Here is a 15331-nt window from a genome sequence, read left to right as displayed (position 1 = left end):
CATTCTGCTCTTACTGTATACATTCAAACCACCTGTCCTTGGCACAACTGACTTAGATATCCCAGGTCACCTTAGCAAACGTGATTGAGTGTACTTGACATGTGCCATCAATGATCAATATGGGTTCATGCACACTGTCGCTAAGCCGCAGTACTAGTACGTCTCCATTTAATTCAAGCAGCATGATCAGTGTTTGTCTCTCAAATTCACAAATGAATCCACATAGAAACATTACCAATTTTCACTTTAAAAACTTTTAAAATCATTCCAATCTTCATAAAATGTGGTTGTAATGTTACAGATTTGGTTAAAAATAAAACAGTATTCATAAAACTAATGTATTAATAACACCCATATGTGGTGCAACTAAATTTTACAATTTATATTCCAAAAACTGTTTAAGAGAATTTGGGTACTGTTACAACTGCTTTTTATGAGGACTGGATAATTTTATAAGATTTTAAATACGGAATTTGCAAAATCTATAATGTTTGTATGCAAATGCAATTGCAAAATTGTGACACATACACTGAGAGGTAGTACCTGAAATAAACGGAAGCACACAAACCAGTACTGTGGCATGATGACAGTGCATATGATACACACTGAATACTAACGACAGCTGTCATGTATATTCAACCACATTTGCTAAGTTGAACTAGTGCATGGCAGTCAATTATGGTAATGACAGACAGTTTGAATGTATACTATAAGAAGACAACAAAATATTTATATATTGGATTGGATTTATTTCACAGTAACATGATTAAAGAAACACGTATCTCACATTTGTAATGAATTTCTGTGATCTGTACATATAGGATGTTTGTGAATTTTTATATATTTCAGCCTTCCCCATGAACCATGGACCTTGCCGTTGGTGGGGAGGCTTGCATGCCTCAGCAATACAGATGGCCGTACCGTAGGTGCAACCACAACCGAGGGGTATCTGTTGAGAGGCCAGACAAACGTGTGGTTCCTGAAGAGGGGCAGCAGCCTTTTCAGTAGTTGCAGGGGCAACAGCCTGGATGATTGACTGACCTGGCCTTGCAACATTAACCAAAACGGCCTTGCTGTGCTGGTACTGCGAACGGCTGAAAGCAAGGGGAAACTACAGCTGTAATTTTTCCCGAGGGCATGCAGCTTTACTGTATGGCGTGGAGAGCTGCATCAAACCAGTCTCAGGACTGAAGACCACAACAACAACAACAACATATATTTCAGTGTTTTGTATTTACCAGGTGATCAAAAAGTCAGTACAAATTTGAAAACTGAATAAATCATGAAATAATAGAGAGGTACAAATTGACACACATGCTTGGATTGACATGGGGTTTTATTAGAACCAAAAAAATACCAAAGTTCAAAAAATGTCCGACAGATGGCACTTCATCTGATCAGAATATCAATAATTAGCACAACAAAGTAAGACAAAGCAAAGATGATGTTATTTACAGGAAATGCTCAATATGTCCACCATCATTCCTCAACAATAGCTGTTGGGAACAGCACTGTAAAGCATGTCCGAAGTTATGGCGAGGCATTGGTGTCGGATGATGTCTTTCAGTATCCCTAGAGATGTCGGTCGATCACGATACACTTGCAACTTCAGGTAACCCCAAAGCCAATAATCGCACGGACTGAGGTCTGGGGACCTGGGAGGCCAAGCATGACGAAAGTGGCACACGATCATCACCAAACAACGCACGCAAGAGATCTTTCACACGTCTAGCAATATGGGGTGGAGCGCCATCCTGCATAAACATCGTACGTTCCAGCAGGTGTTTATCAGCCAGGCTGGGGATGATGTGATTCTGTAACATATCGGCATACCTCTCACCTGTCACAGTAGCAGTTACAAAACCAGAATCACGCATTTCCTCGAAGGAAAAAGGCCCGATAATGGTAGATGTAGTAAATCCAACCCATACCGTGACTTTCTCGTCGTGCAAAGGAGTTTCCATGACAGTTGTAGGATTTTCGGTAGCCAAATTCTGCAGTTGTGGGGGTTGACAGACCCTCGGAGCGTGAAATGAGCTTCGTCGGTCCACAACACGTTATTCAACCACTCGTCATCTTCCGCCATCTTTTGAAACGCCCACACCGCAAATGTCCCCCGCTTCACTAAATCGCCAGGTAACAGTTCACGATGCCGATGGATTTTGTACGGATAGCATGGGAGGGTACGCCTAAGTGCCAACCAAACAGTAGTGTATAGAATGGCGGTGCGACGTGCGACTGCACGAGCGCTGACTTTCTCATGCATATACGAACCCACTACAGTCTCCATTTCTTCCTGAACTGTCTCACAGCATTACGCCTTGTGCTCGGTCAGCCACTACATGGTCTATCGTCTAAACAACCAGTGGCTTCGAACTTCGAAATCATTCTCACCACAGCTTCATTTGTCAACGGACCTTTACCCGTTCAAATCCCCTTCTTATGGCGATAGGATCGTAGTGCTGAACTAGCACGCTCCCCATTCTGATGAAATGTCGTGTGACGAGGGCCTCCCGTCGGGTAGACCACTCACCTGGTGCAAGTCTTTCGATTTGACGCCACTTCAGCGACTTGCGCATCGATGGAGATGAAATGATGATGATTAGGACAACACAACACCCAGTCCCTGAGCGGAGAAAATCTCCGACCCAGCCGGGAATCAAACCCGGGCCTTTAGGATTGACAGTCTGTCGCGCTGACCACTCAGCTACCGGTGGCGGACCCCATTCTGATAATACAGCTTCACTAAAACCACCTTTTCAGGTAACGTCAACATGCTGCGACTACTGGCGCATCTGATTCTCTCTCTCATTACAGCTCCTTTCAATACACGATTGTCATGCGCAGTCACTGACGTTTTGCTGTCCAGCACCATCTGATGGACATTCTGTGAACTTTGTTTTTTTGGTTCTCATAAAAACCCATGTCATTCCAAGCATGTGTGTCAATTTTTACCTCTCTATCTACATTATTCCATAGTTTATTAAGTTTTCAAATTTATACTGACTTTTTGATCACCCAGTATATTTCTCGTTAATGTTGTACTTTTTGGGGTAAACAATAGTTCAAAAATGAATGGATTTATTTAGATCAAGTCACCATTAAAGAATATGTATGAAACTGTGACAGGAAATTAAATGAGAAAACGTAGTTGCCAATCCTTTAAGAAACACAACTCTGGAATTCCACAGGCCAAAGGTTGTTAAATCTCAGCAAACAGTAGCTTTATAAATAGCAGGAGCCAAGAGCCAACACAGTAGTTGAGCCGAGTTCAGCATTCGTAGGGGCCGGAAAACTTATAATGTATTTTTGGCAAAATTTTCTGTATGTCTCCTGGTAGTAAATCACGTTTACTTATTTATTTTTAAATTGTTGGATGTACAAATAAAAAAGGTTGTCACACTGTGTAGTGAACACCAAGCCTTAGTGTTTTGTGATTGACTGTTAAAAAACAGTTGGCTGGTGAAGATTTCGAGTGGTCTGTTTGGTTTTGCAAAAAACTTCAACATTTTTTTCTGAAATGGCATTTGTTTTTCATCTGGCTGTATTTAAACTTTCTACAAATGACTGTTCTGCCGAGAAGCAGCCACATTTGCTACAAGTGAACTGAATTTGTTACTGATTTAAGGTGTTTTTTGACATTTCCTGCCCAATATGAGGATTACAAAATCTACAGAAAAACAATTTTGACTTTTTTTGGGTATTCACAGCAGTGTGACACATACTTGACAATGCTACAGCTAGTAGTAGTAGTAGTTGTTGTTGTTGATTCTGGGGAAGGGATCAAACAGCAAGGTCATCACTCCCATTAGAATAGGGAAGGATGGGGAAGGAAGTTGGCCATGCCCTTTCAAAGGAACCATCCCAGCATTTGCCTGAAGCGATTTAGGAAAATCACAAAAAAACCTAAATCAGGATGGCCGGACGCGCTTTTGAACCATTGTCCACCTGATTGCGAGTCAAAACGTTAGGGGAAAAAATTTCGAAATACAAGACAGGTTTTGTTTTCTAATTGCTATAGTGTGGAGTGTGGACTTGCAGGCAGTCACGAGTATAAACAAACTGGAATTCTGACTGCCAGAGGGGAGAGGAGATGGATGGGGCAACAAGCCCTGCCTCCCTCTCGCAGTGCACTGGCCTGTGAAAGCAAAACTGTCACATTATCAGAAGACCACCAAACATTCTGGTGCTGTGAGGGTCTTTGTCAAAAAATGATCTTGTGGCACTAAAGGCCGGGAGGCCCCATCCGGGGAAGTTTGCCCTCTGTGTTACAAGTCTTATTTCAGGTGATGCCTCACTGGGCAACTTGTGTGCCAGTGGCGATGATGAAATGATGATGAGGACTACACAACACCCAGTCCAAGAGCGGAAAAAATCTCCAAACCGGCTGGGAATTGAACCTGCGCATGCTGCATGGTAGGCTAAGCAGGCAGACTCCTAATCAAAATCCATGATGGACCAACAGTAGTCTCTTCATTCACTTCAAAATAAGAAAAGACAACAACAAGCAATACACAACACAAAACATTTGAGAATGGCTATGGTGCAAATGCTCGTTGAGGTTGGCAGCCTATTGTTAATGAGGGTAGCTCAGACCTGACTTCTAGCAGTATTTGAGACAACCATACTGCCACCTAAAATTGACACATGAAAAGTGTCCACATTTTATCAATTTCTGAATGTTAGCTGACAGACAAATGTATGCATTTCTTTGTTCCAACACTGAATGAATTAAAAAATGCCTTCGGCCACGATTTTCATGTTTTATTTGGTACACAATGCATTTCTGAACCTGTGGGTCCATCATCAGGTGTAATTTGTCTTAAAACATGTTTTATTTTTTCTCTTGAATGAAGTGAAATGTATATTCCTGTCATGAAAAGGTTTGATGTTAGGTTATGAATTTCGTAAGTCAAATGTGTAAAATATGCACAAAATAGTGGAAAAGTTGAACAGTGTAAACTTACCACATAATCAAAGAAAAGCATTTTCTATGTTTTAGCACCATGATACATTCTTCTCTCCATCCTGTTCATACATATCACTTCACTCGAGAGGCATATTTGCATACAGATGTTTGTAAACTCTTCACAGATGTTTTTTTTACAGGGTGTGATCCAAGATGAATTTATTTGTAGTGCTGAAGATCTAATTATTAAACAATTGACATATGCAGGGAATAACTTCAGAACAGGTCTTTAAAATTACTGAAGCTAAGATGCTACATTCCCTGGCTGAGTCCTACACTGCATGTATCTCACTCAGAGCATTCAACCTCCCACAGTTGGCACGACTCCAGAGCATCGAGTACACTCGTATGTCATTGCATTTGTGCATTTTTATTTTTCACGTATGTTCTTACAGACAGTATCTTCTCAAATTGGGCCTCACCATATGATTTGCAATACCAGTAACCAAAAATTTATTAAATTTTTGATATTTATTCAGAATATAAAGCTAGAACACACTATATTTAATAAAATAGTTCATCTGGATATATACTCTGAAACAGGTCTGTAAGGTGATTTCACATTTTTGTGTGAGGCAGAATTTGCTCCTATGTTTGCATTGATCACAAATGTGAATTTTTTTCTGTAGTCATATATATTAGTGAACATGGTTATGCTGTTTGGCCCATATGAATACTGTGACATAAGAGCACTGTGGTATCACAAAGAAAATGGCATGTTAGTTGCTTAAATTGTTTATGAGTGTTTCGAAGCATTGTCAGGAAGTAGTATATAGCATCATCACAGTGTGTAGAATTACGTCAGTCTAGTGATTTTCATTTAACACAAAACAATTTCATATCCTTATGTACTACAAATCCTGTTCTTTCTTAACTATCAGTTCTGTGTGTTAACAGACCATGAGTGATAGGATGCAGAAATGTATGAATCCCCAAACTTTTGCTGTGCTGCCTTATAGTATTTTGATATCATTTTCTTCTCTATCCTGCTACAGCACGTCATCTCTCTCTTCTCTCTCCTCTCTCCCCTCTCTCTCTCTCTCTCTCTCTCTCTCTCCACCCCCCCCCCAACCCCGTGTGTGTGTGGGGGGGGGGGGGCGGCAGGGGGGGGGGGGGGGGAGCAGAAGAGATGGGAGGGAACATGTGCATGTTTATTCATGTAGAGTTGAATGTGACAACAACCTGACCAACATAGAAAGGAGGCCATAATAATTTCCAAGTTTCCATGTAATCATAACGGCATGCAATAGCAACAGCAAGGAATAGGATGTGAGCATGATTATGTGCTAAATTACTTTTTTTCTCTCTTGTTATGTCATTCTCTCCAGATGGTTTATTTTTCAAAGAAACAAATTATGGGTTTAAAAAGCTGCTGGTTGGAGATAAGTTTGAATTTGTTTGTGTGGCACCTGCCCCAGTTGGTTCTCCTCTAGAACTTTATATGCAAGTACTCTAGTATCTTACAACGGTGACTGGTACTTTAATTTTTTTTCAGGCTCTTTGAATGTACTATGCTAATCACACTCACTCTACTTCCACTACAATTACGTCACATGTACTATACGCACAACATAAGTTGGCCTTTTTGCAGAGGATCCTGGGAGCATAAGCACATGATCATCGCCTAGCTTATGGGCTGCTCTAGGGATAGGAGAGGTTCCAAATTTTGTGCCAATACTCGAAATAAAATTTTCCAGGACCAGGAACTTTTTGCTTTGTGTATGTATATTTGTGCTGTATGGCTCACCTTTGTAGTTAGGGAGTAAGTACTGTGAAACTGCATTCACATTCAGCAGCTTGAGCTTGCTGCCTGGAGGAATTTCACCAAGCGAATCTGGAAATATATAAGAGACAGTTGTGAAAAAAAATAAATAAATAAGAATAAAAATTATGAGGGAAATTAATAAGCACTTAGCAGAAATGAGAAGAAAGATCAGGTTTTAAAAAAATCCAGCTTCTGCGAAACACAATGTTTCACTTTTTTATTTACACACTGAGGTGGTCAGAAATAGTATATTTCTTTACTCAAAAAGTAATTGTTGTCGTCTAAAATGTTGTAAGAGCACCAGTAGCAAACATTCTGTACTTCAGTTTTTAGTCATATTGCATCCTTTCTATGTTCTGTTGGATGTAATTATACATACTGTCCATTTACACCTACACCTTTCGTTACTTCCCTGTTACCTGGTACCACGAGTTTTCAATTTAGAAAAACTTAATATGCCACAGTTATGCTTCTGCTGCTCACAGTGCTATCAGTGTGAAGTGTCAAGAGATGTGGATAAACAGCGTGCATAATTAGATTCCACAAAGCATACCAAGGATGTACAATACAACACAAACATAAATGTCCACTGTGATTGCTTTTGGAAAATTTGCATTAAAACAACTGCTTTTTCAGCTGCCTGTGGGTAGGGACAGACAAAGGGTTCGCTTATAGTCAGCTGACATTTTGCCCACAACAATACTCATTACTTAGTTAACAATGACTTAGTGAGTACAAGTTTCGCAAAAAATTCAATGAAAATAAAAAAAGAAAAAACCGGCGAAGTACGAACAGGATTCACACACCGAGGATCCTGTGCAAACTAAATTACATTTATAGCTACTGTAGCTCATCCAAAACAGGAATTGAGAATCTTGACGATTTTTGCCTGATATCAATATTGGCAAGATACTGGTCCCGGGAATTCCAAGATCGTATATCAAAATCTTCACAGTAGTTCCTGTGACTAGCCCGGACATACAAAAGAAAGCAAGCAGGTAACTTCAGTTTATATGTGCAGAGAGAGAAGATTTAATAAAATATCTCTTATTACTTATTAAAACACGAATACAATTTACATTTTATGTTTGCCTGAAGCAATATTTTTTTACTATGATTTTGATGGATGACAAATGCGATGTAAGTTCTAATGGTAAAAAGATATTTTTATGCGATATAATTACAGTTTAACAATTTTCAGGTTTTTTCTCGTTACTTGTTCTGTGAATCCCAGCTTCTTGCAAAATTTCATGATGCTACATTAATGGGAAGTATCCTACAGTTTTTGATGAGTGAGTTTGCAAGTATTAAAATATGTGACATAAATGGCTAAATCAAACAATGGAAAATCCAGGTTGGAATGTCACAATATTATGAAAACGAGACAGTCTTTTTGTTGTGCCTATCTGCGACTCAGCGTCTCCACATATGGTGAGTAGCACTATCCTTTTCATAATATTATGACATAAATGGCTGTACCTTTTAATTACACTAATTTAGAACCTTAAATATTTTACACCACCAAAAGACATAGACCTTAGTACCTCATATAAATTTCCTGAGAGAAAGAGGTCTTAACAGTGGGGCAGATGGATAAAAAATGACAACAATAAAAACTATTTTTTCCTCATGTGATATAATTCTAAATTAACAATTTTCAAACTTCTTCCTTTACTTGGCTATGAAGTCTTTCGGGACGTATTTCTTGAATAAAAATCTTTCGGTGTACATGCCACGTCAATTCAGGATAAAACTCCAAGCTTTCGACCACTACCTCCATGGTCGTCGCCAGGGCTAAAACTGACTGTCATAAACTACCAAGGCTCACACTTTTATATGAAAGGATGGCTTCTGATTGGCTGGAATACGTCATAGGAACAGCAATGTGGCGTGTAGTGAAGTGGTGCCCCCTACTTCCATAGGTATAGTTGCTTGCAGCGCCATCCCTCGAATCAGGAGGTAAAGTGCGGGAATCATTCCTCTGTGATTTTTCTTTATCCAGTGCACTCTTCCAGGTGTTGCTAAGTGCATAGCCGTTGTCACTGTTAAAGTTATATCGCTAAGTCTAATTTCACAGAGTCCCAGTAATTTGACGAGTGGGCTATTACTCTCGTTTCTTCGAATAAAATCTTATGCTTGTTAGGCAGGCTATGCTCAGCCACCACCGATTTTTCCAAATACCTGTATTTCAGGTGGTGCTGGTGCTCAATGCAACAGACGGCAACGGTTCTTACAGACTGGCCCACATAATTCTTGCTGCATTCGCAAGTAATACTATAAATTCCCGGCACCCTGAAGCAGAGACTATCTTTGACTGGTCTCAACATTTCCTTAATTTTCCTAGGTGGTCGGAAAACTGGTTTTATTCATTGCCTCTTTAGGACTCTGCCTATCTTGCTTGTTGTAGCACCGCAAAATGAAAGCCGCGCTTTGTGTTGGTCCTCTTCTTGTTTATGGACGGCAACGTGTCTTGCTTTCTTGAACAATACTGATTTAATTTCACCGGCAGAAGAACCATTCCTCTTGAAAACAGTCGTCAAATGGTTAATCTGGGGACCGAGGTGGTCCTTGTCGGAAATAGTCCTGGCTCTGTGTACTAAAGTATTCAGCATAGCTCTCTTCTGAGACGGATGATGGAAGCTGTGGCTATGCAGATATAAGTGTGTGTGGGTTGGCTTGCTGTACACAGAATGGCCCAGTCGTCCATCCGGTTTTCGCTCCACCGACACATCTAAAAAAGGTAACCTCCCTTCCTTCTCTACCTCCATTGTAAATTTTATGTTTGGATGTACACCATACAAATGTTCGACAAACTGCTGCAGCGTGTCACTGCCGTGTGGCCAGGTTAAAAAAGTGTCGTCGACGTATCTTCCTTTACTTGTTCTATGAAACCTTGCTTCTTGCCAAATTTTGTGATTCTATGTCAGTGGAAGTACCCTATAGGTTTTGATGAGTGTCTTGACTATAAAAATATGTGACATTAATGATCGTATCTTCTGACTGCATTGATTTAGAACTTTAAATGTATTACACTGCCAGGTGACCATAGACCTTACTAGCTGACATAAATTTCAACTTAATACTTATACTTTTCCCTGACAAAAATGGGATCTAATAGATGGAAACACAGGCAGATATAATACCTAATTAACAATTTTTGGATTTTTTCCTTTACTTGTACTGTGAAATAATGTTTTTTGTCAAACTTCATGATTCTAGGTGTTTGGGAAGTACCTTATAGATTTTGATGAGTGAGTTTGTCAGTATAAAAATATGTGGCATAAATGGGTGTTCCTTTTGATTTCATTGACTCAGAAGCTTAAATTTTCTCACATTGCCAACAGACTATAGATCATAGTATGTGACATAAATATCAACTTGATATGTCTAGCCGTTCCAGAGAAAATCTGTTCATATCAGTCGGACAGACAGATAGATGGACAACAAAATGATCCTGTAAGGGTTTCACTTTTACCGACTGAGGTACAGAGCTCTGTAAATACCAACCTTTACTGTATTTGTGGAACACAACACTTATATTTATTCACAAGTGATGAAATATATGACATCAGGTCCCATGTTACCACAAGATGCGGAATGCTCCTCATTGTCTGACTGTGAAGTTGGTGCCATTCAGTGCTGCCTCCCCCCATTTTTATGTCATGCTGGTAATGTAAAAAGTTCATGCTGCTGTAATACCTGTCCTTGAGCACAGAGCAGTCTGGTAAAACAATTACTTCAGATTGCCTTAAAGAAAGTCATTTTCCACTGTAGCCCGTTATTTTATTCTGAAATAAACAGTTTATTTCATTATTTAACACTTAGACAATTTTTGCCCTCTCAGAAATTATCACAATAAAAATCACTGTGCTTGCAGCATGTTATGAACTACATAGCAGTGTGGGGAGAAACAACATGTAATAGTGCCCCTTATAAGAGCTCCGCACAACTGTAGTAGGTATGGTCACAACTACTACAGATGTGAAGCCCATATTAGGGACATCATGACATGTTGCTTTTTCCTCACACACGTGTGGTATATAACATGCTGCAAGCATGGCAGTGGCCAAGGGGGCAAAACTAGCTAACTGCTAAATAACAAAATAAAGTAACGCAAGGATGCAAAGTCCCACAGCACCAATACTGATTGGAATGTTCGTGGAGTTTCAACTGTCCAAATGATTAAAATGCCATGAGCTTTTGAACACGTACTCCTCGTCTGTCACCGTGGCAGCCAGTGCTGTTGACTGCCGTGCAGATGAGACAGGTTCGATTCCCAGTACTGGCAGGGACTAGAACAATGTGCAGTCACTGGGGATTTTTCCTCAGTGGGAGGACTGGAATGAGGTCCAGTCACCCTTGTGATGCCAATTGAGGAGCTACTCGTCCAGGTAGTAGTGGCTCCAGGCCACGAAAACTGATAACGGCTGAGATAGCAGCATGCTGAACCCGTACTCCTCCGTCCAGTATACAACGATGGTATCGACAGATTACGTGGTAGCTGGTCGGTATCGATGGGTCCATGGATGGAGCTTACATCTTTTACTCCTTCACTGTTGTCAAGCAGAATGATTGCTGATGGATTACTAATATGCCCTTATATATTCCAGCTACCAGCTGATGTCCCTGGTCCTCACAGCATCAACATATATGGGCATCCGTTGACTCCGAATTTATGCACCCACTTCGACCTCGAGATCACTGGACCCACGCTGTGCTGTGCTGCAGTCTGCCGTCTCTATTAAGGGTGTTTCACAGAAGCCATTAGAGCGAGTCACAACAGAGGCTTTGTCAAATTTGATCTGTTGACCATTATCTAGAGGGTCTACTTTTCAGGGTAAAGTAGGTAATGAAACCTCTGCCTACACTACACAGAAAAATCAGGCCAAGACCACCATCGAAGAGTACTTGGTCAAATGTTCATGGTATTTTAACCATTTCAAGCAACTGGAAGCTCAAAAACATTTTATTCGATAAAATACGGCGCTTATTGCAAAATAAAAGAATAACCTTTGCAGGAAATTACTTCCTTATGGCAGGTGTTGACCTGTACTTCTAATTGCATTTAGCAAGGTACAGTATCAGTGCAACTCACACTGAAGTGGTAAATAATTTCAATTAATTTTCTAGTGCACATGTATTCTGAAGCCTTGTCAGACAAAGTTGAACAATCTTTCTGTAGATATGAAAGACCTTTTTGAAAGATCCAGGAAGGTGAGAGTTCTGTACTAACTTAATTACGTATACAGATAATTATCCACACCAGGAATTGAGAATTTCCACATTTTTGCTTGTTATTGATATCAATACTGGCAAGGTATCAAAATATATGACGTAAATGGACTTACTGCACTGTTGTATGGAGCTTACATTTTTTGCACTGCCAAAGGACTGTAGACATTAGTGACAGAAATTTGAAATTGATATATCTACCCATTCCTGAGAGAAAGGGATCTCAACCCTACCACTGCTACAGACATGTTCTTTCCATTCCAGACTGAGGGCAGCTTTCATTATGGCTGTACTGCTTGCTAAATGGTGGCATCTGTGCTGAGAGACGACAGTCTGGTCGATATGAAATACTTATCATCTGATTTTTCAAACACTATTAGGTGAATCAATTTGATTTTTGCACATTTTAGTCTCATACCTTCACTTGATAAAGAACTGAATTTCTTTTCATATCCATCATACTGAGTGTGTTTAAAGATTTTGCGGAGGTAAACACATAATGCGTAACCTTTGCGTATGATCTAATTTAGCTCATACCTTACAGTGAATGAGACAACAGCCTTGCCACAGTAGATACACCGGTTCCTGTGAGATCACCGAAGTTAAGCCCTGTCGGGTGTGGCTGGCACTTGGATGGGTGACCATCTAGCTGCCATGGTGCCATTGCCATTATTCAGGGTGCACTCAGCCTCGTGATGCCAATTGAGGAGCTACTTGACCGAATAGTAGTGGCGCTGGTCAAAGAAAACCATCTCAATGACCGGGAGAGCGGTGTGCTGATCACACGCCCCTCCTATCAGCATCCTCAATTGAGGATGACATGGCGGTCGGACGGTCCTGATGGGCCACTTGTGGCCTGAAAACAGAGTACTTTTTACAGAGAATGAAATGTACATCAGATATAGAAATTTTATTTAGAAATGAGAGTAGAACCATATCTTGTTTCATCCTCGAATTATTGGGTTCCATATCCAACGGATGGTTGTTTGTCATGCACCCATTCAATTCCTTGAACATCGTGAATCAAGTGGTCATGACAATCGTCTTAGCTGGTAAACAATTCAAGATACTGAAATGAGTTTTTTTGCAAATGAGGCACATATGTTGTATGATAAATACTTGAAATATTTTTATTCACCAAGATATGGAAGTAGCTTGTCTGCACCACTGAGAGATCGGTGGGTCGCGACACATATAGACGTCCACAGCACTGTGGGAAAACCCAAGTGGTGTGCATATATACATCAGCGCCACCTGTGGAACGGTGTAACAGGACATGCACACACGTCCACAACAGCGATAGGGTTAACAGATTGACAGACAGACAGTTGAATAACATGGCAAAAACTGTACTTTTCCCCTGTGGTATCATTACAAATTAACAATTTTTGTTTTTTCTTCCAGCCAAATTTCATCATTCCAGGTGAATGGGAAGTACCCCGTAGGTTTTGATGCGTGAGTTTGCAAGTTTCAAAAATCAAAAGTGCCTGTATCTTTTAATTCCACTGACATAAAAGCTCAAATTTTCTACATCACCGAGACACCACACACCTTAGTATGTCACACACATTTCAACCTGATATGTCACACCAACAGACAGATGGACAACAAAGTGATCCTATAGGGGTTCTATTTTTACTGACTGAGGTATGGAAACCTAAAAAAATTGTGTGTTCTCTACCAAAGTGTGTTTCCAACAGATAGAAGTTGTTCTTTAATGCATGATAATCAGTAGGTCCTTCCAGTGAGGTGTTCTGTTTAAATTACTTAAATGCCTCATAATATCAGTGCGAGACCCTGTGCTCATCCCTGCCCAGTGGGTAAGTCGTGGATGCTCGTGCCCCACAGGGAGGAATTGGAACAGTCTACTGTAAAGTCTACTTTAACACGAGTAGTGGTGTTTACATTGATAGAAATTATTTTGAGGGCAAAATGTAAACTTGAGCACTTATAGTTAAATTTGGGCTTCCCCACACACTGCAGCAGAATACGAGATGTAATACAGGAAATACCTGCTCGTCCCGAGGTTCTCGCTAATCGCAGCAGGAATTCCGGGGAGAGGACGGACGCAGTCTGCTCCGGGGTAGCTCTTCCGAGGACGCACAGCGACCACACGGTGTCCAACCACATGGATGGCCCGGGGAAGTCTGCCTCTCTCAGTAGGGGGAGCACAGCCTGCAATCGTGTTCACAATGTGCATCTGCCAACTGACTAAAATACTTTCATCGTCATATAATAATTTGTGCCTTGTCAGCAAGCCAAGAATGGCAGTGAGGAAGAGCATTTGGAACAAAATATTTAGGAATCGAACAATGGAAACTCCAGGTAGGAATATCAACAATGTAGGAGAAGACAGATTTCTACTTATCTTAAAGAAGACACATCAACTTGCAGACAGGCAAAATTAAAAGACACTCACACATAGCTTTCGGTGACAACCTCTGTCAGTAAAAGTGACACACACACACACACACACACACACACACACACACACACACACACAGGAACAGAACCACCAAGCCCCTCCCGAGATGCTGGAGTTGGCAGCCGTGTGTGTGTGTGTGTGTGTGTGTGTGTGTGTGTGTGTGTTTATAACATTCACTAAACTCACTGCTGGTGTCTGACAGAACATGACAATAATATCGCAAAGGAAGCACTTTCCTGATACACAGAAGTTAGTATTTATTTGACCAAAAACCAGCTTCTGACCATTTTAGGGCATCTTTCAACAGAAAACCACTTGTACAATGCAGGATGTGATTTGTTACATACTGTAAAATTCAAAAAGATGACAATGCTGGAAATAGTTGGAATCAATAAACATATGATGCAGATTGCAAGCTCTCTTTTAAATGTCCAAAAGAATTTTGCTTGTCAACTTCTGTTAAATGTAACGATTTTGAAATAACACAAAAAGGATGATACTTTCCTTTGTAAGCCTCTTTACCTCATTGTTGTATGCAACTTCTGCATTTGTATCAGTAATATTGTGTAAGTTGCATCCGACGTTGCCACTTTCAGTTGCCACCTGACAGTACACTAAGAAGCCTAAAGCCTATTCATGGCCAAATGAGTAATTTTCCCAAAATGCAATTTATGTATTACATCCATAAATTGCACTCACTCAGTTGCACACAGTTATAAACTAAAAATCTTTTACATAAAAGTAGTAGTAACTGAGGACTGACATGCCAACACATCGAAGATTTAGGAATGTGATGCAACATGATTATTAGTTTCTGCACAGAGATAACACAAGAGTCATAATAGGAGACAGTATTATAGTGAGTTTATTATACGCAACAATTTATAGCCTGTGTGCAGTGCCAGTTTCAAATCTGCATCTTCCTTGCACGTTATGGGCT

The 15331-nt window shown here is 40.3% G+C and overlaps 1 protein-coding gene across 1 annotated transcript in view; it reads right to left on the bottom strand.

The window, feature by feature from the left end:
• Positions 1-15331, bottom strand: part of LOC126109868 (FAST kinase domain-containing protein 4) — an 80979-nt gene that overhangs the window by 29956 nt on the left and 35692 nt on the right. The window contains exons 6-7 of the mRNA XM_049914934.1: positions 13979-14141; positions 6717-6803 (exon numbers count right to left, since the gene is read on the bottom strand). Coding sequence (XP_049770891.1) covers positions 6717-6803; positions 13979-14141 — 250 coding nt within the window. The remainder of the gene's footprint in view (positions 1-6716; positions 6804-13978; positions 14142-15331) is intronic.

The sequence above is a fragment of the Schistocerca cancellata genome, chromosome 12 (genome assembly GCF_023864275.1).
Source record: "Schistocerca cancellata isolate TAMUIC-IGC-003103 chromosome 12, iqSchCanc2.1, whole genome shotgun sequence".
Classification (NCBI taxonomy): Eukaryota; Metazoa; Arthropoda; class Insecta; order Orthoptera; family Acrididae; genus Schistocerca; species Schistocerca cancellata.
Note: the sequence above shows the minus strand (reverse complement) of the source record. Positions and strands in the feature narration are given on the sequence as shown.